This window comes from Salarias fasciatus, chromosome 20 (assembly GCF_902148845.1).
Source record: "Salarias fasciatus chromosome 20, fSalaFa1.1, whole genome shotgun sequence".
In the NCBI taxonomy this organism is placed as follows: domain Eukaryota; kingdom Metazoa; phylum Chordata; class Actinopteri; order Blenniiformes; family Blenniidae; genus Salarias; species Salarias fasciatus.
In genome coordinates this window covers 4,702,431-4,730,312 of record NC_043764.1, presented here as the reverse complement: position 1 = coordinate 4,730,312, position 27,882 = coordinate 4,702,431, and the positions used below count along the sequence as shown (strand labels likewise).

General features: G+C 43.6%; 1 protein-coding gene across 1 annotated transcript in view; it reads right to left on the bottom strand.

The window, feature by feature from the left end:
* Positions 1-27,882, bottom strand: part of mtor (mechanistic target of rapamycin kinase) — an 87,077-nt gene that overhangs the window by 18,064 nt on the left and 41,131 nt on the right. The window contains exons 29-36 of the mRNA XM_030117976.1: positions 17,625-17,700; positions 14,588-14,727; positions 11,499-11,599; positions 10,286-10,401; positions 7,069-7,146; positions 6,618-6,725; positions 2,150-2,275; positions 1,284-1,415 (exon numbers count right to left, since the gene is read on the bottom strand). Coding sequence (XP_029973836.1) covers positions 1,284-1,415; positions 2,150-2,275; positions 6,618-6,725; positions 7,069-7,146; positions 10,286-10,401; positions 11,499-11,599; positions 14,588-14,727; positions 17,625-17,700 — 877 coding nt within the window. The remainder of the gene's footprint in view (positions 1-1,283; positions 1,416-2,149; positions 2,276-6,617; positions 6,726-7,068; positions 7,147-10,285; positions 10,402-11,498; positions 11,600-14,587; positions 14,728-17,624; positions 17,701-27,882) is intronic.

Genomic DNA, 27,882 nt, shown 5'->3' with positions numbered 1-27,882 from the left:
CTTTCCACCTGCCGCTTGTGTCTCTACTGGCCATCATTCATCACTTTTTTTTCCATGATTCTTTTGTGATAAAGACAAAAAAATGTGAACACAACTTGTGCAATTCTACAGATTCTTTTTCTTCTGTAGGAGATAAAGAGAAGTTCATCCAAAAGTCCTGTGTGAGCTGATGTCCTCATCTATCTGAATAGAAACAGCAGATAGTTCTTCTTCATGTGTGTGTGCACGCCCGTGTTTGTACATCTACATTGTGGTTTGACCAGTAAACATCACAGCTGGCCTCAGGAAACAGCAGCTCTTCGGCTCACACTTACCTAAGTCCCCTAATGAGAGCTGCAGTCTGGAGCCACGAATGCTATTCAACACCTGGCAATAAATGCAGCTGTGTGTTTATATGTGTTTGGAGGGGGTGGATACTGCGGGTCAGTGCGTGTGTGTGTGTGTGTGTGTGTGTGTGTTACGAGGCAGAGCAGTTCAATCCTACGCCACTCCGGTGACGCTTGAAACGTACAATGCGATGCTGGGTCGGCGCCTCGGGGAGCTGGCAGCTCGGTGGGTGGTGTGTGTGTTTGTGTGTGTTCCTGTGGTGGTCCACAGCAGGCGCCACTCAGCGACCAGCATTTATTAGTAATCCGCTTGACTTCAGCCGCTCCCACCATGGACTGGGAAGATTAATAATCTAAATGTCACGGTCGAGCTGGCCTTAGTGGTCAACTCCACCTTTTAGAAAATGGGAATCTGGTGACCTCGGTGGAAACACTGAGCGCCGTTCATTACAAGGAATCACAACTAGCAAAGGCTATCAATACAAACCCTTCAATTAAGGTTAAATCATTAGATTTTTAGCCCATAAACAGCCGCTGGAAACATCTCCTTCAGAACAACACGTCAGTGAAACAAAGATCGTATGATCGTCTGGCCGACTTTTACTCACTTTTACCTTTAGTTTCATAACATGTCAGGATCTTATCAAGGGAGACAAGTAGTTTAAAATTTGCAATGAAAAAAATATTAAAATTCAGAATAGTGAAGTCTGCATAAAACACAATGTAATATTTTCAAAAAGCACATCAAGCAGTCTGGAATACATGCAGTGATTCTTTAAAGTCAATTTTGAAGTGATTCCTGACAGTGGAATCACAAACTCAGAATTTTGATTGTGTAAACTTTTGATACAATCAAATTAAAAGAAGATAAAAAAAAATGGAAGTTAAAGCAACATTTGACGATCAATCGCTTTCACTGATGCACCCCGAACCGTGAGCAGAATTTCCTCCCACTACCTTGCGAGCGCTCTTCCACATGTACTTCATGTAGGCGTAGGTGACGTGCGGGTGGGTCGTGGGCAGCGGGTGATCCAGCTGTTTGGACGGGTCGACGCCCAGAAGGAGCACCAGCGTTTTGTGGGCCAACGCCTGGAGGGGAGAGGAGGCAGACACAATATGGTTCACATTTCCTCAAACTTCCTCCCTGATTATTCTGTATGAAAATCAGCGCAAAAGTCGACACGCAGTTATGACTGGATGATTCATTTCCTATTTTTCTAAACATTTGTGTCTGATCCCCAGCTGAACGTCGAGCTGCACAATTTTTCAATTTGAAACATCACCTCATATACACTTGTATATTTGAATTCACAGTTGATTAGTAGATTTCAGAAGGTGAGAGGCTTTGTTTGATCATTCTTTCTAGCTACACTTCCTGCCATATTTAATTCCAGCCAATCAAATTCCTTATTTTAGAGCTGCTGATGTGGCCTCCTGTGTGTGTGTGTGTGTGTGTGTGTGTGTGTGTGTGTGTGTGTGTGCGTGTGCTCAAGTATAACACGAGTGTGCAGATAGAAAAATTGGCCGATTGTCTGTCGTCCTTTGCAATCAATTAGAAAAACAGTGAGGTCAGGGATGGAAAATTGCTCCACATCAATTGAGCAGATCTGCAGGCTCAGGTTTCTAAACACAGTGAGATTTTTTTTCGGGGGGTTCTTTGCTACTTTCATCAGTGCCAGCTTAAAACAGGTTGAAATGGAGTTTAATTTCATGGTAGCTCTTAACTCGGTTTCTGTCTGACAGAACTGATTGAATGAGCTCTGACTTGTGGAATTAATGGGAGGAAGACTGACGGCTTCTGTGTAAACATGTCAGACACTGACCAGGCGTCCACTCTTGCCACAAAGGCTGGCGTATTTCAGCCAAGTCCTCATGTCCTCGTGAGGGCTGATGACCAGCGATCTGACCATGAGGATCCTCTGCCAGTCCTCCACGATGCGCTGACAACCCTGGAAAAAAAAAGAACACGCACACAAAGCATATCGCTTTTGTTACTCCCTTGAAAGAGGGCAAGCCAGTCGTTAAACTTAGGAGAACGAACGCACGTGAGCGAGAGGAGCGCTTCAGGCCCTGGGGGCTACTATTACTACCAGTGGTCCCTGTCTTTAATGTCCACACGTGAGCACAGGATCACGTGCAAGAAAAAAAAAGAAAAACACACACACACGGGTCTGTATTAATACTTTTTTTTTTTTTTTTAATGGACCATTACATGACTTCCTTTACATAAATATCCCTCCCGGCCAAACTTCATCATCAATGACAGTCCTGCAGAGGCAGGCAGCAAAGACAGGTCACTAATGGAATAATCAAACTCTCATGTATACATATATATGTTCTATAATCTTTTTAATGTGTTTTGTATTGGGGGGGTAGACTAAACAATACAAGTTGATTATAATTACACTAGCAGATGGAGGGTACATATTAGGTTACTTAGCAACCTGTAATAAACGCTGAAGGAACTCAACGTCATCTAACATCCAGGATCTTTATTTCTGAAAATGTGGATTAATTTGTTACGCACTTCCCTGCAGTGTCCTTAAAAAGCCAAAATATGTAGGGACAAGTCTTTTCAGGGGCTGGAATTAAACGCTCCTCTCTCTGGAGGAGGCTTAGCGTGATGGGATAAAGGGGCTGGAGAGCAGTTGGTATCAGACGGGAGCAGCCCCGAGGTGATCGCACTGACAGGTTAGTCCGGGTTTAACCCCAACAAATTATGGATCACATTTTGCTGAGACAGTATGAGGACAAATTATCCAGTTCATCCAGCCTGATTGAAGGGAACAAATGGGTTTTAATGGGGGCATTATGGCTGACAGGTGGTCTGGGATGCCTGCTTCATCACTGCGAGTCCTTAAATGGACAAAACCATGCTGTGAGGAGTCAAATTTCATTCAATAAGCTGAAATTTTTTGTCTTCTTTTTTGTTTTGAAAGAGTATTTCATTATAAAATGCATGTAAATATTTAGTCATAGTTGATCTTCTACCAATTATTTATTTGCAAATAACTTCACTGGTAAAACTTAAATACCCAGAAATCTCTCTCATTATTAAAGAACAACATGTTCTCTGTTAAATTGACAAAAATGTTGGTAAATGCCCAGATAATAAGATTAGTCCTGATGCTTCAGGATCTGCATCCACTCAGTGAAACATCAACAAAAACAAGACAGAAGATGAAGAATTTCAAGCTCGGCTTCTTGATATACCTGCATGAAATCGCTTGTACAATTTACATAAAACAGTGAGGCGCTCTGGTTTCATCCGCCCCCTGCACTTCCTGCATCTGTCCTTTGATGCAGGAGAATCTGCTGGAGGAGCACGACAGTGACTCCTGGACAGATGTGGAAGGTCAGCCGCTAATAAATCAGCCAAGGCTGAAGCTACCATGCACTGCAGCTGAGGAAAGGCCCGGAGAAGACCCGGAATGTTCCATCCCGTCACTCTTATTTCATCCACTTGACAAAGGGGAGAATTGAAGGCGATGAAGAGTTTGTTGACGTTACTTTACATCAAAATGTTTTGTGGGAAAATTCTGAAATGTCAAAAAGGAAAACCAGCTTGTTTGTTCAAGATTTGTATTGGAAAAACAAAAACAAATCACCGGACTGATGAGCTCATGAAGGCTGATCCATGTTCGGATTACTTTTATGTTGATGTATAAGTCAATCTCAGACTTCCTTCTTCGGTTCTGCTGATTTCTCAGCAGTCCAGACTGCCCTTGTGTTGGCGTTTGGACGCTCTCCAGCGTTAGATCTCATTATTGTGACCTTTCTGCCGTAAAAGCACAGACCTCCAGCTGTATTAAGTGTACTGGCCTCTGCACTCAGCGCTGCACTCAACAGCCCTTTCGGACTTCGCCAATTGACAAAAATATACTTAAGTGCTCCGGGCAGTCGCATAGAGCTTCAGAGTTTCTTGGCTCTGGGGGAAGTGAGGAATGACGCAGTTTTGTGTTGTTCAATTAAATTTCCAAAACGTCTGTAACATTAGCGCCAGAGGAGAAGGGCCGGGAATGCCAACAACGGGAATTTAAATGGTTTTACAACACACTGTTTAAAGACTGGCTGGCCCGGCCGTCGTGCTGCGCAGCATCACGAACGGCCCATCACAGATCATTGGATTAACAGTTTATCTTCCTGACTTAATATCATCCTTCAACATGCACATACAAGGCTAAATCCCTGCTTGAGTTTTGGCTGGAACTTGGCAACACGGAAAAGATGATGTGGAACAATATTAGCTTTGATGGGGTGGCATTCGCCTCGGATTTCCAAAAGGCTTGGCAGACGCGGTGTTTCCTAACTGCTTGTGGGTTTGTGGTTCCTCTACAAGCCTTTCTGTCTCATTTAACAGCATGTACAACACCGTGATTCGCAATTAATAACGATAATAACAGTCATCAGCTGTAGGGAAGGCATTGAGCTGAGATAACGTTACACTATGGGCCGCATGGAGCAAGCCACACTCTCCGGACTGAGAAGGAAGACTTCATACTGCCGATGGCCGGCGATGCCGCTCTCAGTCATAACATCTTGTGTTTTCATTCGCAGTGTGTGGCACATTCAGGGGCCCGAGGCCCATTTCACTAAGGAGGTTAAACAAACCGGGTCTGGACTGAAACAGAGTTTTGTCCAGTTTTTGGTTTCGAGGCAGCAGACGAGTCTAACTCTGACTCTCCGTGCACTGAGAATTTACAATGTGCACCTCACTTTGAAAAGCCTGTCTGAAATCATCCAGCAGACCACAACTCAACAACACAAGCAGATTTGTCTTCTCCACACCGCATGAATCAGAGCATGTGTTTTCAGAGAAAAAGTGACAACACAAGTTTTTCCCTGCAAATCCACCATTGGAAATGTCAGATTACGATTCAGAAGCGACAGAAACATGAAATTTTTCTTCTCGTGCATTTCCAGTCCCTGACAAAAGACTTCAGCAAACTGTAACTTCGAAGAAATGCATTGAACAGGCAAGAAAATGAACCTTCTGGCCTGGCAGGTTCGGTGTGTGTGTGTTTATTTCAACATGTAGAATATGAAACTACTTCAGCCTTCTGCCAGTGAACCATCTGTATTATGCTTTGGTGGAAGCAACAATGAAAACAGCTTTCATTTGCAAAGGAGAGCAGGGCAACTGCATCGACAGCATATGCATTACAAGATATTATGGACCAATAAGATGTGTGATCATTTTCATTCTGAAGTTTAACTCCTGCAAAGTAACACAGATTCCACACGGCATTATAAATTACTCGATGAGATATTAATATTCTGCACGTCTTCACTTTATATTGAGCCCTGACTGAGAAATTCCTCATTTTTCCCATGATGTGACTGAGTTTCTCTTCGGTTGTTTGAACTAAACCTTCTTCCTGACCAGTTGATGTTCACCACAGCGCCCGCTATGAGTTTAGGTTACTTTATGTAACCGGTTGGAGTCCTTCCTCATTCTCAGATTTAACTTAGCTGAAAATAAAACCCCTAATTTCAGGGTTGCCAACCTCAAAAGTTTCTTCTAAACCACTTCATGAAATGAAACCCGGTTTAATCAAGACTTGGTGGTTGAGAGCTTTGAAGAAATGATCAGAGATCAGCAATAATTTCTTCGGAAAAGCTGCTTTTACTGGCAAACTTCGATAAAAACAAACACAAAATATCAAAAAAACCCAATGCTGTGAAACTTAATTTGAGTTTTCGAATCTTAATCTATCAAACAGTGTTTATAACAACATCAGTTCTGGTCTCCTTGTGAGAAAACGCAAAAAGCAGGAAATGGAACGGTGGGTTTTGGTGTCGCCGAGCCGATTACATAACATAAACATCTGCTCTTCGTTATGGCCGCACATATAAATGAACACGGCGGTGCCAAAGTTTGCAAACAGCTCGGTAACATTAACACCCGGCAAGCGGGGCTTTTCTCAAGGGGGCCAAACCGGCAGCAGCTGATGTGAGTCAACGCTGCATCATATGGAACTGTGCTGTAATAGTTTGAAGTAGGAAGCATTTGCTAAAGGATCGTAACACTCCGTCACGTTAAACCAACGGTGTTTTTGTAATGTTCCTTTCATAACACGTTTGGGTTCAGGAACAATCCAACCCACAAAGACGGGCCTTTATCTTGCTTTGGCCACAGATAGGATTGTGTGTGTCAGCATGGACCTTTGGTGGCTGCTTTGAGATGTTTCCCATTAGTAACAGTAGCCTTTCCAACATCTGCTCTCCATCGACATTGCAGCGGCGCACGTGAGAGTGTGTGAGCGTCGATACATCATGTGTTGTAGTTACCTGAAGCCTCTCCCACCACGTTTCCCTGATGATGTCTCTCCTCTCTGGCACCAGCTTGTACTGGATCACCTCCTCCAGCTCAGACAACATCTGGCAAGAAACCATGGCCTGGAAGAGAGAGAAAACACACGTTCATCCTTATTCCATGGAATCCAACGTCCAGGCAGACAAAAAGCTTCATGAGGAGCTCGAGATTCATAGAAATTAAACAGAATCTGTGAACTGTGAACTCAAAGAATGTTCTCGTTTTAAAGAAACAAAACTGCCGTTTCTAAATTTCCACATATACAGGCAATATAACATGGAGCCATCTCTTCCAAACAATGGGGGTGGGGGAATTTATTGTTGGCATTAGTGTGACATTATCCTCCTACAAACGAATGCAATGAAAAGTGAGATGGTCAAGCGAAGCCAGACGTTGAATTTTTTGCCCTCCCGGAGGAACACTTACCCCGTACGCTCGACTGTAGCTCTCTCCAGCCATAGCTGTCAGCTCAGCATCCAGGAGGTCTCTGGCTTTGTCAATACACTGCGTTTGAACACACAAAAAAAAAAAGGAAAAAAGAAAATCCACAACTTTGTTATCATATTAGTTTTGAAGTTTTAGCTAAGTGTACCAAATTTCAGGTTCAGTGTCAACAGGAAGATTTCGATTCAGGCCCAGTTTTATTCTGCAGCAGAGAGAAACAAGCGGAATATGAAGAACAAGGAGTCCTGGAAGAGAACATGTGGTCCCGGGTCCGTCTGTTTTCATATGAAGAGACACAAAGCTCTGAAACAACCAGATTATTTCCACAGGAGATCCGTGCTCAGATCTCTGAGATGTTTTACAATAACCATTGTGCCGAGAAGCAAATGCAGCATGCTGATGCATCTTCTGCCAGTTCACCCATGACCGCACCGTGCTGAAACATTTGCACAGTAAATAAGCTGAAATACTCCGATGTGCAACAGTTCGGCTGCTTCTGAATTGTCTGGGAGTTCTCACGATCGCATTTGTTCCTCCCGTTCAAATATCATGACCCTCAAGGTACAGCGAACAAAGTTTCCTCAAGTTAAGCAACGTGACGCTCCCTGCATCAGGACTGGCCGGGTCTGGACTCTCGCCAGACAATAACTCAGTTCAAAGGCAAGGCGTCGACTCCCTCGGCTCTCAGGAGTCGCCAACAGTGACACATTTTGGAGACTCAAGCTGGAGCCGTATCAGTTTGGTGAGCAAGTAAAATATTTGTTGATGATTAACAAACATAAAAAAATAAAAAAGATGAAGCTAACACCTCATTAAAGGAGTCACCCTTCAAGACCAAAGCCACGACGGACCATCATGCATTTCTCCCCGAGTAATAAAAAGAAGCTAAATATTGATTTAGGTGCAGGATTCGACGTCGGGGTTGAAGCACTGCCTGTGTTTGGGGAAGCCGCCGACTGCCAGCAGTTTTATGACGAGAGCTAAATGAACTGCTGAGAGCAAAAGTGCGAAAGTTATGCAACGGCGGTTTGGGATGTCAAATATATTTTGAAAAAAACAGCCCACGATTTCAGAGGGAGCGGAAGGTGATGAAGAGGAGCTCAGCGTTGGGAGCGATTAGTCATGCTGCCTGTCATGATGCAAATTCCGAAACTTCTTCAGATTGTTCGGCCAACTGCGAGCGTGCATTCAGGCCTTGACAATGTTTTGCGGAGCTTCTTGTTTTTGACTGGATTACAGCACAGTCCTGACTCATCTGAAGGATTCCAGCTTCCTGACTTCTCCCCCTCCCACAGAGACACCTCTCTCCAAATCCGACAATGCTGCAGACGTTGTATCACCGGCGAGGGCCCAGAGGGGTGGAAAACCAGTAAATGAGAGAAAGACCTGCTACAGATTAGCAGCAACAATAACAACACAAAAAAAAAAAAAGAAGAAGAAAAGACAGCCAGGGACAAACAAGGACACAAGACAGGCAGCTGAAAGTCTGGAGATCTCCTGGGCTGCGACGGCCAACGCTTTTTGGGAGCTGTTATTAGTGGGATGGTAAAGTGGGGGAGAATGACTGAGGAAACTCTCGGAGGCCAGCTGTTTCGGGCCGAATCCCACCAATTATTATTATTTTTTTTTTCGCGGGGTGGGGAAGGAGGGATGGCGTGCCAAAACACCTCTTCAGGCACGCACAGCGAGATGTGGGGTAGTGGGAGGAAGGTTGGGACGAGGTGACAATGAGGCTGCTCCTTTATAGTCTGCGCTGGAGTTATGGTCCTGTTTACCCCTGAATTACTGTGCAGGGGCCTCGGTGGAAATGTGCAGCCCAGACGACTCCTGATAAATGCAGTGTCTGGCTTCTGGCAGCAAAAAACAAACAGTGACCCAGTCTTTTCTTCCCTTACATAAAGGCTGCACTTATGTACCTGCGATATCACTTTATCATTGCAGTGTGGTGTGAAGGCCTGTGGTTACGGGCAAAGGCCAAGTCGGACCGCAGAGTTTGTGAAACCCTCGAGACAATTTACGAATCCGGTGCACGTTGGAGGAGCGGGCGCATCGTGAATCTTGGCGCAGCAGATTGCTTTACTGGGGGAGAGGGGGAAGCATGACTGGGGTGTCTACACATCATCAGCAGAGCAGCTCGGGCGCTGAGATTTATTAGGCAGAGCAACCCGAAACCTTCCCCGCAGACGCGCGCCCAGACTCGGGGAGCACATGTCTGGTCGTTGGGGGGGTACGGAGGCAGGAAAGATACGGGGCCTGCGAAATCAAAAGGACGAGAAGTGCGAGGATTACCGACCACATCCGGAAGACGAGACTGAGCTCATGTTGACATTCAAGCTATCGCCCTCGCTCCATCTGCTTCTCATTCCCCTTCATTCACTCCCAGTGGCTCATTGTGGGCAAAGAGGCAAAAGTCTGCTTTCCCTATTCAGCTGATGCAGGATCCTACAGGCCACACCTGGACCTAATCTCCGTATGGGAGGGGGGAGGGCTGTGAAGGCAGGAGGGTGCATGGAAAGCAGGTCTCAAGGGGTTTGCGGTGGAAAGGAGGACGAGCCCCGGGCAATCACAGGAGCAGGTGTTTACTGGTTCCAGTGCTGAAGTGTGGTGTGTCCACGCTGGCATCCAGCTTGAACAAATTCATCTCCGGGGACCATGAACTCATCCGCTCATTCCCCAATTTCCAGCTAATGAGAAAAACACCACGTCAAACCCCCAGCAGACCATCTCAGAGTGGGGAACATCGGGCTCTTTATATGCCCGAGACCTAATGATTACTTCAAGTTTGAGGCATTACAAAACATTTCCACACTGAAGTTGCGCCCACGCTCAAAGTGTAAAAAGGAAGAAAAAAAATACACACACACGCACGCACGCACGCACGCACGCACGCACGCACGCACGCACGCACACCTTGTGCATGGTTTTACTTTTAATGAAAAGTCTGGGCTGATGGGGGAATTCGATCGTGTCTGGAATAGCTGTAAAGCCATTATAAGCCTCTTTATGGAGCTGGTCTCCAGTGATTTTAACTTTTCAGACCTCGCTATAAAGACCAAGGAAAATTCCAGAAGCTACAAGACTAGACGATTTCCTACAAAGCACGTCTTTATGGTCTTTATGAGAATGTAGTCTAAAAATAACACCTTGAGCGTATACCTTCTTCCTCTGGGAGTAGCTGGAGTCTGATGAGGGAACTCACCTGCTGGGCCAATGAGAAGAGGTCCTGATGCAGAGCGAGCACCGCTCGGTAAAAAGCCCCGTCGTGCGTGTCTCGAGGGATCATGCACGTGTACTCCTCCATACTGTCCCAGTGTCCTGCAGACAAGAAGGAGAAAAGCAAAGATGGGACAACCTGTGAAAATAACGTTTAATCACGCATGTCCCACGTAGAACGGAGTTCAGCAGCCAGTGGCGAATACTGGAAAACCGCAGCCCACTCAGCTCGAGATGATAGAAATACCAGTAACATCTCTGGGCGGACGTGTCTGCTCGGTTAGGTGTCGCCCGAGGGTTTACGATTCGTTTTGCACAGTCGACGATCAGAGACTTCAGAGATCGCGTCTGCGGTGCGGTCCCTGCTTTTCTCCACCATTGCACGTTACGATATGTCAATGTTATGACTGGACGCCGTTCCCATCTGGTAATGTGAGCAGGACTTGGCACAAACCGTTACTGTTTGCAGACGGCGTAGCCCCAAATGCTGCATGCATACATGTCTTTTCATCGTCCAGCAGACTTTTCCATTATACCGCTCTCTGTTAACCTTCAGCTCCAATTAGTATTTTTATAGCTCTGCCCTGGACACGGCCAAGTAGCCTAATGTTTGTGAGTCTTTGTTGAATTTTCGGATATGCAATATGTCAGGGGACTCTGTAAACTTGGCCCAAACGCTGACATGGACTGAGGAGTCAACGGATCTTCAGAGACACGTTTGGGTCCACAGCTGAGGATTTATTACACCAGCAGAGACAAACGCTCACACAAATGAGGAGGTGATTTCAATTTTATATCTGAAAGGTCAATCTCAATGCGACATCATCAGGTTCTCCAGAATCACTTCTCAACGCCGTCATTCTGAACGATGGGACCAAATGTCAAACCGCTCACACACCGAATTTGTGGGCATTAATTTTGTGAGCCGACATTTAATCTGTGATAAATCATCTGAGCTGAGGGACTCAAACCAGTGTGTGCGAGTGTGTGTGTGTGTGTGTGTGTGTGTGGGGCATCCTCACTCCAGATTGTGTAGTGCATTTGCAACACCTCAGATAACCTCGGCCGGTTGAAGGTGGTTAATATTACAATGCTGCAAAGTTTGAAGACCGAGTGAAGGCACCGACGTTGAATGAACACCAACTGCTGGGTGTTAGGTGATAATTCAGGTTAATTACAAATACATGCTCAGTGCATACCTAGACCCCAGGCGGCAGCGGCAGCCATGCGGGCCATCTTGGCCTGGGTTTCCTCGCTGACCAGCGTCCATTCTTCACAGCACTGCTGGTGCAACTGGCCCCTGGAAAACATCAACGCAACAAGGAACATGAGATTTATTAAGGATCAGATCAGTTCAGCCTTCAATACATGGACTAGCTAACTGCACGCTGTAGAATTACAAAATTTTAAATTAAAATCACAAAATACAGAAAGCTAAAACTATATTTTATGTTTTTAAATGATTCAAAACAAGCAAGAGGGTTTTGTAATTCTTTTTGTACGTGGATTTCTGCATGGTTTTGTTTGACTTGCTCTGGTTTTGTGCAGGTCGTCTGGTTTCACATTTGATTCCAAAAAACATGCATGTTAAGTAAAAGTGTGCCTCTGAATTTCTGGACAGGAGGAAAACAAACTATCAATGTGAACAACAATGTGAATGCGAGTGTGTGTGTCTGTCCCGTGACAGAAAAGCGATCTGTCCAGATCAGAACCCGTCTTTCCCTGTAGTCTAGCTAGGAGAGGCTCCAGCAACTGTAATCCTCAACTACATTCAAGAGGAATGGATGGAAAGTCCCGATGAGGGGAGTGAAAATGTTACTGTACAGCAGAGCATGGATTCACTCTTCATTCATTATAATGTTCTTCTATGTACAATTCTGAAAGTGGGAATGTATATGTTGCAAATGTATGTATAAAAGAGTAATGTTTCCTATCTGACTTCTCTATAGAATGGATATGCATTTTGTTTTTTTCTGCTCCAAATTGAATCAGAGAAATCAGTCATTGGAACTGCAAAGCACATTTGGCTGAGGATGAAAAAGCAGCTGACTGCAGATAAGACATCGTTTCAGTTACATCTGCCATCATTTAGCTGTTCTCACAGATGAGCATCTTTTAAAAAAATAAAATAAAAATCAGTGTACCGTTTCACAGATGGATGTTCCTGGTGAGGTTGAGTGCATCGAACCAAGACTAATTCGTCATTAACAACAATCAGCGCATTGTCCAAGAGAAGATCAAACCCGGTGCACATGTGTTACAGGTGGGATGCTGGAGTGGCTTAGATGAGACACAGAGGAAGGGAAGGGCGGCGGAAAAGAGAGGGAGAGAGGCCGCTTTGGACGGGGGTCAGTGGAGTGAAGTCGTTTTCCATCTGCCTGGCTATCGTATAACGTGAGAGCTGCAAGTACGAAACGCTTCGGTACAGCAGCATGCGAGTGACAACACAGGAGGAAATCATGTGACTGAGCAGCCATCGTTCACATCCAATCCAACGCAGAACATGTTCAAATTAAATCGTACAGGGAGAAATGAGTCCAATTAAAACCCTTGTGTGACTGATTTTGCCAGTTTGTCTCTTGAACCTGCTTTGACTCAAACAGTTTTCGTCATGCATTTCCATGATCGGCACAGGTGACACGGGACTCGGCTCCAGTAACCCATGCCAGTGGAACAGTATGAGTGGAAACGTCTCAGTGGGTCTGCGAAGAAATTCAAATAACACGTTCACCTCATACTATAAATTAACAGAGCGAAGGAGCGGACGCCTGCATTTGACATCATGGCATTTACAATTACTGCCAAATTCTACTGTTTTCCCGGGAGAAATATCAACAATTTTTAGAAGGAGGATGTTTATGACTGTATCACTGATATTTGTGCCAATGCTCAAGCACTGAAAACGCAGTGTTTATATCTGTCTGATTTATTTCACTCATTATTCCTCGCTTTCCGCCACTGCTTCAGCAAGATACTGGCACTTGCAGCGTTTAAACAACCAATGCAACAGAAAAATCAACACAATAAATCCAAATAACCATAGTTACCACTCTGAGGAAACGACTGGCCCATTTTTTTTAGTCCAAGATTCCTCCACAGAGACATTTGTGACTCCTGTTCTTGCAAAAGGGAGAGAACACCTGGTAGCAGCAGGATTGGACCGCTCGCTTTTTTAAATAAAAGTAGGATTTGAAGGTGGGGGAGTGGTTCCTGCTTTACTGCAACAAAGACCAGACTTCCTGAGTGGAGTTTGCATGTTCTCCTGAGACGTGCTACGTTCATTTTCAAAACGTTGCCATGTGAATGCAAAGCTTTTCTGAAACAAGGAAAAATAAGTAAATAAGATGCTTTCTCACTAAACGTTATGTAAGCGGGGCCTTGTAAACACCAGATACTGTTCCAGATTTCCTGGATAAAACATTCCTGCACCGTAATTAGAGTTTGAGTGTTGAAAGCACAAACAACATTCCCCGCAACCGTCTCACACCAGTTTAGGATTAGTGAGTGACAACAGGTACTGGACCTGCAGAGAATCAATGCAAAACAAAGCATTCTCAGAAGCCTGATGTCTATGACTCAGCACCTGGTGCAGTTATATCATCTCCAAACTTTACCAATCCCACACCAACATGAAGCTCCAATTCAGCCCAATCAAATTCCTGTAAATTCACTAAATCCTTTCCTTTTAAAAAATGAACCACTGTGTATACAACCAACGACACACGGACGGCTGGTTACATAAGCAAATTAACATCTGCTTTGCGTCACGGGTCCTACGATCCACATCTTTGAATGGTTTGGACGCCTTGTGACTTTCTTTTTTTCCCTAGAAATTCTCTTTTGAAAGCGGCTGGTTGTTACAGAGGTGAGCCTCAGCTGCGGCGGGGTTTCACTGCGGTGGTGGAGCCTTTAACTGGGCGCTTCTTTGTGCATTTCACTCAGAGGAACCAGGCGAAAGAATCCATGTCCGGACTGATCAGGGACAAGCCACCAACACGAAAACGGAAAAATGAAGCGGAAAAAAAAAAAAAAAAAAAGACAGAGAGAGATGTGAGGTGGAGGAGCTTACTGATGTATACAATCATGTCGCTTTATTTGAGTTGAGGTCAGTAACTGGAAAGTCCCATGTGGTCCGTTTTTTTTAAACCATTTTATACAAACACACAAAGGGCCTCATGCAGCCAACAAAACAAACCTACAGAAAACCCTGTCTGCAGTTGCTGACTCATAAGTGTCAGCCAGTGTGGACGGATCTGTACAGCCGCAACAGGTACGGCTAATAACTCACCATTCTCCCAGGGCCTCCAAGCAGCGCATTCTGCCAAGGATGAGCTCTGGATCCTCTTTATTCATGTCGATCTTTTTGTCGTATGCCACCAGGGCATCTTCCCACTCATGAAGCTTCTCATACCAGGTGGCTTGGATTTCCTGACGGATAAAAAAAAACGAGAAAGTCACCAAACAAACACAAAATTGGAACCATGTCATTGTGGAAATCCACAAAACCGCAATTCTGCATTTGATTACGGGGTCACGATGTGTTTGTCATACTCTGTAGTCATCTCGGTCATCGGAAGAATTTAATCACTTAGTTTTTAATCAAAGTGTTTGTGTATTCCAACTCAGGAGAGGTGGACAATAACTGAAGTTTCTAAATTTATCAATTAATCCCAGCTTTGCTTTCCTGATGGTTGCTGATCGGCACAGCGCCGCATTCCCCTGCAGTGAAAGGTTTCCAAACGCTCACCTCATAAACACGGGTCCTGAAAATCCACAACAAGGCTTTCTTTTACCGAGTCTTTACCAGGCTTTTTACAGAGAAACTATAAATGCTGTTCACAAAGGCAGAAGGAAAGGCCTTTTCCAATGGAGGTTCTTCAATTTAAGTTGACTTTGGGTCCAAATAAACCATATCATAAAATCAAAAGTGGGCAATCTATTCGGAAATACTGGGTTTGGGTTATCTCTGAAACGCAGCTCTGCTTTCTGTCTTTCTTCTCTTTTTTCCACTGCTTCTTCCCATTTCTGACCACACAGATGAAGAATGTTCAATTGAGATTCTCGGGAACTGTGACTTGTGGGGAAAAAGCTGCAGCACTGTGTGTTTGTTTTGCTCAGTCCCTGGTGACACAAACAGAGGACACCTTTTCATGAATGGCCGACCTTCACCTCAGCTAAAAACTTTAAATCATTAATCTACACAACACCAGTATCATATCTTACCATAAAAATTAACCTCTCAAAGATGACGAGTTTTACACAATGATTAAGATTCAAGAACTTTCTTTCACATTTATGTGAAAAAAATATCTACAACGCATGCAATCACTTGAAAAGTGTAAAAACAAAGTGTCCAAAAAAACCTTAAAACTTTCAAAACTTGCAGCTTTTGGTGTACATGCATGCAGAAGGAGCCTGCATATCTTCATGGGCGGATAAATGGCTCATGTTGTCAATTGAAGACCATTAAAGCCAAACTGCAGTTTGTCAGCGAATGTATATGCAAAGAGGGGGCCATTTGGAAGTAAAGTGGTCTGGAAAAACAAATCGAAAGCAGAGGGGCTTTTTGGCTTCAGCAGCGTCAGACGTCTGGTGCAGAACACAGACAAGTCATAAGGAGAGGAGCCTCATACCAACTGTAAATCATACTGGTCAGAAAGGTTCTGGTTGGGGGTAGCTTCGCTGCCTCGGGGTGTGCAGCCATTGATTCCACTGAGAATTCTGCAACATATCAAGCGGCGCTAAAAGGCTGGAGGAACACGAACACATCCATCATGGGGTGGTATGAAAAGGAAGATTGAATCCCAAAAATTTGAGAGAAATTTGAAATGCAATACACATGGAAGAAACCTGCCATATCTTACAGATGAAGGGATTTTATATGAAAGAATAGTCACTAAATTTAGAGAGCCGGTGTCAAAAACAATCATCTCAAGCTAAGCTGATTTACCGTAACGGCCATTATTACTGTGGGCGTCATGAATCAAGGAGAAGATGGCTACGTCGGTTTACATCTTGACCCAAAATATAGGCATGTTAGCACTGATCATGTCTTTCCAGATGTGTAGGCTGCTGCTAACGCCACAGGCACTAATGCAAACCCGTACATTCAGACGTGTTGGCTTTTGGATTGTGCACTGATAGAAAGCTGGGTGGTCTATTCTGACCATCGACTTTCCAAACTGAAGTGTCTCAAGGTTCTCTGACAAATACTTCGACAGATGGGAATATTATACCGTTAGGACGTTCCAAATCCTTCCTGCACAAACCAAAATGGCATTTCTATTTGAAGGAATCAAGCACTACATGCCTTCACCATCATACAATAAGACCATGTAATCCGGATGACTTTTTGAAATAAAAAACACATAGTAAAGACAAAGAGTAAGACAATGGGATACATTCCAAACATCCTTTTAATTAGCCAAAAAAAAAAAAAAAAAGGCAGAAGTTTGCTCCTAGCCTTTGACTTCTGGTCAGTGTAGCAGATGGTTTTTCCACATGCTGCACATTAGGAACAGGGTGTGCTGGGGTATGTGCCTCAAATAACCCTCAGTCCTGTTTTAAAATGCGTGTATGGGGAGAAGACACCCCGGACAAAACTGTAGCCAGATGATAAAAACCTGCAATGATCCCCAAAAGAACACATTCAGTATGAAGAAGCGTCAAGGAAAACAACGCTCTGAGTATGTCTGTCCTCTTACAGTACAATTACTAGTTCATAAAATAACTAATTTACAAATGCGAAAAACTCATCAGTGTCTAACCTTCTACACATTAACCACAAGGTATTTTACCTGCTAACATTCACTCTATGTAGAACAGGATCACACAGGATTTAACATTTAATGAACTCAATGACCCTTAAAAGCACAATATTTTCTTAAACCAGTTTGCCTTGAATATATTAAACAGGTTAAGGCAAAAAAAGTCAGAATATCTTCTCTAAGACAGTTTGTCCCGAGGTTTCTAAACCAGCCTCTTTAGCCCTGCAATACAAGCCTAAGCCACAAGGTGGTGTATTGAGTCACTAACATAATCAGCAGACAGAACAGGTGATGCACTGATGTCTGGAGCCTTTGGCGGCTCCACATCATGTAATGTATGATGAGCAAATATACAACTATCTGATTTGTACATGCTTGAAATAAAGAACTAAACCAAACATACAACAATCAGATTTTGACATTTCTGACAAAGTTTGGAAAACAGGGCAAGGGACAGACAAGGGACAAGGTGATGACTTACATTTTGACATGTCAGCTTTTTCAGGTATGTTTTTTTTTTTTTAATTCTCATTTGATCTAGAATGAATGAACACTCACCAGTTCTCCGAAATGCTTCATGGCGTACTCCAGCACCCCCGATGCTGCTTCTGGCTGCTGCAGTTTATTGTTAATGCTGCAAGACATGAACAAAACAAATGATGTTTTAGGGAGAGTAAAAAAACAAAGCCTAAAATAATGTAGTCAACATCCAAATTCACCACCAGGAACATATTCCCCTTTTACGCTACATGGAGGAACCAGAAACAGGCTCATGACATTTAACATCGACTAAACACTACTAACAAGGAGTGTTGCGTTGTGAAATTACACCCATGGAAAAAAGGTCATTCACACAACCACAGAACACTTACACAATAGCCAGTCAACTGGGAAACCTTCCCCAATCCGAGGTGTTTATTGTCAGAACCAAATGCACCAACAGGCGCTTGTCACGGTTTTTGGACCATCGATGCGTTTATCTGTCAAGAGACCACAATTCCCGTTTGTGCAGCCTCCATTCACCCGCACTGCCACCACCATCTGGAAACACTCGCTTCAACCACCAGTCTATTATATTTCCTCAACTGCGAAACCTGTGTGCAGCCACGGCCAATATATCTGTAAAATGTAGCGTTTGAAGAGCACTGGTATGCACTGGACTTCCTGAGGACAGTCGGTGAGACTTGATGAAGGATATTTGAGGGTGTATGTCAGACGCCTGGTCTGACAGAGGGGCAGGAGGGCAAAAAATGTGATGAGAGAACACAGCGAGTGGCCGTGCCGAAGACGAGGGGAACTGCTGCTCCAGACCAGCATGATGATCTGTAATCTAACTAAAAGTCACAACAGGAGCGGTCGTCTTCAGAGCTGAAAGCAGAAGACAGACAGTGCCTGCTGATTTTGGGCAAGTCTAATGCAATTACAAAAATATTTCAGGTTACATAAGCCCGACCCTTTTCAATAAGACTGGAATCTTTGCTAGAGCAGTGAGATGAAGAGCTACTTTGCAACAGTGACCTGGATAATTCGGCAGCTGTCATAAAATCATGAAAAATTACAGTGCAATCTACAACTTTCTACAACACAACCCAGCATGCACGATGCAAAACTCCTCAAAAAGCAGCAGCATTTCACTTTGATCATATTGAAAATGACACTCTTGATCACCTGTCCAAAGTTCAGCTGCATTAAGAATTAGTCACTTGGAAAAATGTACCTGAAGCTTAAGAATCTAACTGGACAAAGGGAATTCCATTGTGGATGAACATATAGCAGTGATGCTTTCAGTGAAAACATATGTAGGAATACGAACGTATGATTTGGGGATCAGGACCCCAGTCTTGAACAGCATTTAAGTTAGGGGAGTTAAACATAAGGCATGTGGGCCAAAGATTGTTTAGGATATTTCGCAGTATTTTCACCAGAAAGTATCTCTAAAATTGACTATGTTGCAAATGCAGTCGTGGTTTGGTTTTGCAAAACGTACACACTAATCACAGACACTCTCCACCACAATAATTGTAAAGGTTACCATTGCACTGTTTGACCAGTCCGACCCACTCAAGGTGAAATTGTGCTGTATGTGGCCCCTGAACTCAACTAAAATGAGTCTGACAGCCTTGATTTCAGTGGCTGCCTTTGAGCAACAACCATTGCATCTAACACATGAGAACGATTACAGACATTTTCAGGTGAGTTCACCAAGGTCCAGCGAATGAAGTGTGAGATTTGAATGTTCACACCACACACTATTTATGTTAACAATTGCAAGTACTTTCCTATGGTCGTTCCGGTGATTTTCTCGAAACCCTGATTGAAGGTTTTGTTACGGGTACAACAAACATCTCCTGAACTGAATTGCGAGCTCAATCACTAGTCAAACCATATCAAAACAGATCTCATAGTCTTTGGTCTGGAAGAACAATCAATTATTGCTCTTTCACGCAAATGGTGTTTGAAGTGATTTCTCAAAAGCTGCTGGTGTAAACAGACGACGAAGGCTCCGATACTTAACCAGCTTGTGGAAACCAAACTAGACAGAGCGTGATTGCATCAAGAAAATGAGCTCGTTTCAACAAATCAGCAATTCTCTGCAACTCTCATGGAACCCGATAACAGTGCCATGCAATGTTTCAGGAAGCAGTTCTCAACAACGATCCCACAGTTTCCGATAAACACAACTACCACCCGGTGCTCTGGATCCCAGTGATTATCTCACATGTCTGTGTTGTGTATACGTGGACATTTAAACCGAACCGCCAAATTCTTTGTTGTCAAATAATCAGCTCTCAAACAGAAAATAAGCAGCAAACGGCAAGGCCCCCGTGCACCGCCACACACAAGCTCCTGGATTCGGCTAAGACTGCCCAGATGTTTGGTTTTATCAGAGAAGACAAATCAGAGTAAGAGCTTGCTCTCCTGTAGACCCAGGAGGATTCATTGTCCCTCAGCTCAAGCCATCTGGCTGCCAGCTCCCAGTGCAGGCAACCTAAATATATCCAGATGACAAAGCTCACGTAAGGTTCTCCTTGAGAATAAACATATTAGCAAGCGGAGAACGTACTGAGATAACAGTCGACCTTCTCTTGTGTCGCGCCACAAGTATCACTTCCAAACGTCCCTGTGATTCTCTGCAGTGAGGCATGGAAAAGTCACCATAAAGAGCTGGAGGTTCGACACTGTAAAGCTGTCAGTGTTTATTACTACCTAGCGTGAAATTAAGACAATCTGCCACGTATCCTCACTCTCTTGTTAATTCAATTTGAATCTTTGAATGATGTTAGATTTCCACACAAGCCGAGAAGGAAAGATCCCTAATACTGCTTTTTAATTCAAGAGCTCTTTACGCAAGTCAAAAGAAAGTTTGACATGTAACTAAATAGGATTGCGACCTGGCCGCAGCTACAGACTAAACAGCATTACTATTCTGCTTACTCTTTATCCTTTTAATGCACTGTACTTTTATTTCAGCCACTTTTCAATTATTGTCAACTGAATTTTTGGGATGGTGACGAGTCAATTGCAGCCACAACATAAAGGTTTTTGTTTATTCAGTCAATGGCACAATACTCAAAAGGAAAATATGCTCGTGCCAACCTGGTTAGCACCATAAACTCAAAACAGAACTTACAACTGACTCGAACCTGCTGGTACCATTTGGTTTAGAGTTTGGATGTTCTCCTTATGTCTGTTGGGGGTCATGTGAGTTCATGAACTTCCTTCAGCTCGGTCGATTAATTGGTGACTGAACCCACTTTAAACGTGAGCTTGTGTCGGTGCGGCTGTCTGTTAGCCATGTGTTGGACTGGGGCCATGTCCAGGGTGTACTCTGTCTCCGTCGAGGTGTTTGCTGGGAAAAGTGCCAGCTCTGTGATCTTATGCAGGATAACATGGGTGCAGAAAACCGATAGATGGATGGAACGATAGACGTGCAAATCTGACCTACCTATGAATTCATTGGAATTGAAGTAAAGTGTGGTTGAAGCAGCAGGAAGTGGCCAAGGAGCAGCTCTGAAGCAAATGTTGAAGTGCTTTTCTTATTTTGAAAGCAACACAAAAATATGCATTATACCATGAATACATAAGAGATACAACACATTGCAAGTGCTTGGAAGCGAAAATGTATTTGGAAAATTGAAATACAGCACAGAGGAAAATAAATAACTTTTCATATATAAACTGTGTTCCACTATGCATACATTAGCTTTAGATTAATACTGAACATTTCACCATGGATCACGGTGGATCAGACAAAACCACGGGACGAAGTAGAGCAACATATTTCTCTTCAAAATTTATCAGCGCTGATCACAAATGACAACTAATCACACAGGACAGAGAGGAAATATCCAACCAACCCCCCAACTCACCCACTCTAAAATGAGGTTCGGCTTTTGATTAAAAAAGCGGCGTAGGATCTCTGGGGAAATTGCAGATATTTCCCTTTCCAGAGGTTAATAAGTATGTGATCCTCAGAGAAAGAAATTGGGCTTCACTACAAGATCTGATCTAATTGAATTAGGAAGATATCCATTTGAGCCTAACTGATTTTTCTGGGTCCTTTGCCTGCCAAGTGCTGACTCTCTTCCTCAATGTTAAATAACAAAATGGGAATGACCATCAAGGCACTATTTAGGGAAAGACTGACTCACGGCCACAGATGTAGAGGCGTTACCTGCCAATCCATGACACAGACCAGGTAGAGTAACCTGCGGTTTTAAGTGAGCCGCAAAGACTCTTCGAATCCAGCGAAGTTAGCCACGGTACATCGGCTATGATTGAACAATTACTCATATAACACTCATGAGTCAACAACATAGACCTTTATCCACTTGGTCAGGGTTATTGAAATAAGTATAAAAGTAGCATTGAGCTGCTTCCCATGTGCAAACAGACTGTTTGCTGACATCCTGGCTCAGTTGAAAGCTGCTAACGAGACGGAGGTGAACCTTTACAACATGTGGCAAACGAACGACAAGAATTTCTCTTTCTTATATGTGGAATGGAAAAAAGACAATATCTGTCTGACAACTCTCTGGCCTTCGCGGCAAAAGTAGTGTTCATTTGCAGGGCAGCCAAAATGCAATCAATGGGCAGAAAGGACCGAGCGCTCCCGCACCATGGGGGAGTTCTTTCCACTGCGCAGGACTTGTCCTCGAACACAACAGATTATGACACTGCATGAACCGACCGCTGGCTTCCAAACAAACTTCTCCCATTTGGAGACCTTTAGACGGGCATGGTCAGCCAAGATGAGCTCATGTTTACAAGAAAATATGTTATGCAGTTTGAGATGCTACGTCAGGAGTGAATGAATGACTGGGAGGGGAGTTGAAAGAACATTCTTGAAGAAACATGCAAGGAAAACATAAATAAAGATGAAATATTTGAGCTATAAAATACATAAACAGACTGTAAACAGGACGTTTTTATAGCTGGAGGACAGTCATATTTAATGTTCAAATTTCAAGAACACGGAAAAGAAAGAACACCTGTGTTGTCGACACTGAAGAAACATGCAATGATTTCAACTAGTATTTCCTCGTAAAATAAATTTCCTTTTTCTCATGTCCTTGTAGGTCTTCAATGTCATCAGTTATTTCAAAACTCTTGTTGAACTGAATACAGACTACATGCTAGGGTGCCTTAAGGCCACAGCATACCACTCCACAGTACTCACAGGGCAGTGCGTAGCATCGAGGCAGGCCCTTCACCCCTGGCCGTCCTACATCGAGGCTCTATCTGCCATGAAGAAGCTCACCACCATAACATGGGGGCTGAAAAGCATCTGTCGTGAAATCACATGAACCTCATTGGTGGTATTTATTTTCCAGTTGTAAATTTTCAGTGGCAGTGAGCAATCTGGCAAAAAGATCAGCAGTGACGTTGTGAATTTTACCTTCGGGTGCAAAGCAGCACAGTGCATGGTGTCGTCCATGTTATCAGAAGTGCATAACATGTGCATAAAAGCACTTCGGACGGCCCTACAACCAGCCCCTGCTCAATATGTGGCGTCTATTAGTGCACAGGTCAATGCTTCTCCAACAAAGTTTACATTTACTCTGATCACCTGGATCACGTGCCGGCAGATATGACAGCAAGTTTAAAAAGTAGCTAAATGTACTTTGATGACTTGCGGTGGAAACCCCTGCAACAGACACTTTTTCCACTGGTCGAATCCCAGTGACCACTGGAGCGTGGACTGACTTTGTTTTCCTTCTCTTCCCAGAAATGTAGCACCAACAATCACATTCAAACATCGGCCATGGGCATTAGGAAAATGATTGACATTAATGGGTTGAAAAAAAACTCTTATTTTTCCAGCTGTATATTTTCTCAGCAGCACAACTGGGCTTTGAAAGAAAATGATATGGTACTACCGACTGTTGACGTGTGAATCAGAGGTGAACGAAGACGAGGTATGGGATGTTTATTTGCACAGTCCCTTTAAAGCCGAGCGAAAAAAGTCGACACGCTTCGCATGAGGCATGAGAATAAACCGAGAAGAAGAAGTGCTGAGAAATTTGAGAGTCTATCAAAAGCATCTAAAATGAGAACCAAATTGAACACTTGTAATACATAAGCAAAACATAAGTCATCACGCTGGGCAGGAGAGCATTTTCTATGGAAGTCATTAGGAACATGGTGTATTGATCAAACACAGATCTTTTTATTCTTGCGTCTGTCATGAGACGGCAGCAGATCGCTACACGGAGGCACAGGAAGTGGTTACCTCAGCCACCAGCTTCCTTCCAGATTGTCCTGGGATCTGTTTAGCTGGAGGAGGGCTGAACTCATCTGACTAGCCCATTGTCTCTCGCTGCGCTACAAATGTCAAAACAAAACACTGCCTGCTTTGTCATCCAGCACATTCATCGGCATACGGAAAGAGTTAGCATCCCTAAACCTCGACACAGCTTTTTCAGAATGAGCGAACCCAGCTCCACCCGAGGAGCGAGGGCGACTGTGGAGCCGAGCCGCTTTAGAATGAAGCTCTGTGGGGAGAGCAGAGGAAAAGACCAGACACAATGCAGAACGGACAGAAATGCCTCTGTCTGAATTGCATTCGTAGAAAAAACAGCTCTGCATACCATTACATGACATTTTTATGGTTTTTTTTTTTTTTTTCTTTTTCCTCAAGCCAGTTAGGCATGTTAGGGGGCCATTGAGACGTCAGCCGGAGAAACCATTCCTCCTCCCGGTGTTTACATCACACTATCGTCACACTGGGACGCCGCTGCAGAATGTGTCTCCGGGGTCCCTCACCTTCAGGTCAAAGGGCCAACAGAACAAAGTGTCTCCCGTGGCCCGGGGAGGAAAAAAGCCCCTGACAGTTACCTCATTGGAATGCTGCTGTTGCTATGTGGACACAGAGACTCGTACACAAAGTTACTGAGGGGACTCAGGTTTCCACAGACAACATATTGGCCACATTTGGCAAAATTATCCATTAAATATTTCCAATAAGAAATGCCAGGGATTTTCTTTGGGTTTTCTGATAGACTCATTTCACTTTGGTCAATTGAAATCGACTCATTGACTCACGCTGTAATTGATTTTTTATTTTTTTTTCCCTAAACAATGGAAAGACATGATCTCATTCAAACAAAAGGATTAGACCAGCCACAAACAACAAGCATCTGTTATTCAGAGAGGCAAAGTGTAATAACGGCATATATATGAGCATAGATGCAGGCTTACACTTTTCATTAAGGAATGAATTAAAAATACAGGTAGAGCACGATGGAAGTACTTGGTTTGTTCAGCTTTAAGGTCAAAGTTCATTAAGGTTGGAATAATTACACTTTAACAAATTAAAATGCCAAAAATCACCCGATTACCCGCAAAACGCTTTTAATGAAATCTGGAATTTTCAAAACAAGTGGTTTGTGTTTTCGTGTCTCGTGACCCAACTGTTTAACATCACGGTGTCACGAAACCTCTCTCTGAAGCTCTGCCACATGCCCGAGTCTGCTTACCCAGAGCAGGGGGAACCATTCTCAGAGGATCGGGCCTAATCCATCTTCTTCCCCTCCGGCCGTGTTTGTTCCTGCTACTGGTTTGCAGGCTGGTGCGCAGACAGCCAGCGTCTGTCCCGCATCGGCCGTGCGACAGCAAAACACCAGCTGGTAGCCATCACCAGCCTAAGCCGCCGGACCTCTTGATGGTCCTGCCAGCGCATGAAGGCTGTCACTCTCGGAGCAAGAGGATACCCCGGTGCATACGGTGTCCCTTATTACGGGAAAAAAAGGAATAGCTTATTTCACGCCTATACGTGACCGGGTGGGTGTAACCAAGTTGCAGGTCATTACTTGTAATATTTTGAATTTCAAATCCATGGCAACTCCGCTGTTTGCCTTTGATGTGCGAGCGTTAACGTCTAGTTTGGAGGTTTTAGTGGGATGTGGGAAAGAGAAGACTGTCTCCAGTGTTTCGTTAGTGCATGACCACACACAACAACAATCCTGTGACTTCAAAATGAGCATTTAATATCTACCAATATCTACAAAATGGCTCCATTATCTAAGAGCTGAAATATCTCTACTTGAATTTAAGAGACAAATACTTTTTAAAGAGGGATTTGAGTTGCCAATGCATGAGGGAAAATATGGTAAAAAGTTGGGGAAGTAATGGTTTAAAATTTAGTATGTAGCCAATAGAATGAAAAAGCACTAAATCTTTTACGCTGCGTTTTAAAGACACTACTATACCAGTGGTCATTCTGCCATGTCATTTAAGTTCTTTTTTTAATTTCAAAGACAACTTCACTTTTAAGTTTTGAATGTAACACAGCACAAATTCAGTGTCATAGGTTTTATTTTATGATTTTCTAATTCGACACCAAGGACGGTCGACATGCACCATTCAGGACTGAGTCAAAAGAGCCGTTAACTCTCTCTGACAACAGGAAAGGCTGCAGCACAAACCTTGATGTGACTAGCAGTCTTCCAACGTGATGCTCATGTTTTCGCTGGGACTGCACTGATTCCATTTCAGACATGGCTCATAACCAGCTCAGAGCTGACAACTCAAAACACTTCGAGGAGATTGACCAGGACAGCAAGTCCCCAATCGGCCGATGATGGATCTTACATCACTGAATTCATTCAAAATTATATAACTCCTGGTGGTAACTGACCAAAAGTCAGAGGCGCAAAAATTCAAGATACCACCAAAGATGAAAAGCTGCTGCTGGGTAATGCAAATGTGAAGCAAACCTCCCCGGGGGGTGTTTGCACACTGCACTTTTGAGAGTGGAACAAACCACCTGGACAACGTCATGCAATTACAACAGCTGTTTGTTTATCTCTTGACAATCTGACGAAGTAGAAACCCGGCTCAATGAAGGGTTCAGATGGAGAAGACCCTCCCCTTTTGCTGGCTAGCAGCTAGTGGGTAGCCACAGGAAACCACGATCTCTAGTCCTCTGACCAGACGTCAATGAGCCATCACTGTCTGCTTGTTAGCATTTGCGCTGTTAGCTTTTTAAGTTTACTGCCAAATTGTGAGCAGATCAAGACCCCGCGTTTTCAGGGGGGTCAGAGTTCACCTCACACCTGCCCACACGGAGCAGATGACCCCTGAAACGAAGTCCGGTCTGGAACAAACAATGCCGTTGTGAAAGAGCTCAAAATCTGCACGCAGATGAACGACACTGTGCCGTATCAGACCTGATACAGGCATCGATATCAGAGCATCCATAATTAAAAACCTTATAAAGTTTATTGTTTGACATTTTCATAACCTTTAAAATGAGCATCCAATATTGCAATATCAGAAAAAAAAAAAAAAAAAGTTCATTAGCATTCAAATGAATATTGAACCCCGTGCATGGATAAATCATTATTCGAGGTTGTATTTTGACATTCAAATCATCAGCGAAACCTCAAGACACATCAGCTAAGAAAATAACAGTCCAGCAGAGTCGGAGTGACTCCACAGTTCGTAATCGTCCAATATGTGAGTCACAGTGAATCTGCAGCTCTTCTCAAGGTTTTGCAATACTCGCCGGGACGCCAATAAACGAGTCCAAGATTGGATCACGGACTGATCCTAAAAAGAGACTCTGAACTGAATAATAATAAATTGTTACATAACGAGATCTAATGTCCATTCGAGTACAACTGCTGTCAACAGCAATGAACTCAGCCCAAGTAAAATCTTCCTGTCATCGCCTCAGTCTTCGGATAATCATCACATCCATTAAGATGCTACAATGATTCCACATTTATGTATAAGTTTCAATAGCTAAAGGAACACAAGGACGAACGTCTTCAAATGAGCCAACATGATTTAAAAAAACAAAAAAAAAAAGACAGGTGGAAGATGTTACTGTTGATGAAGATTATGTAATTCAAAGATTGAAGATAGACGCTCAGGAATTTACTGGCTCCCGTTTTCACCTCCTGTCTTACCTCTAACTGAACTCACGAGTGCTCTGTTGACAGCTTGTGCCCGGTGGTCACTGAGTAACGATAAAACGTTTTTCCAGAGGACTCAGTGACACAAAGAGAGATTAAGACAATGTTTTGCCAGCTCTCACTTTGAATAAAAAAAAAAAAAAAAAAAAAAAAAAAAAGGTAAAATGACTGCGGCAATTAACACAGCAGGGTGTCCAATTTGACTTTAAAAGACGGGTGGAAAAAAACAGCTCAATGAAAAGCTGCGGGCTTCCCAAGGAAGTCATATAAAGAAGGGCTTTTTAGTTTCACAAATACCTCTAATGTCAAGACGAGCCCTGCATTCTTCACCCAGACACTTGTGAGGAATGGTTATTGGGCAAATGGTGTTTGAGGAAGCTGTTTGGAGGGGAAAA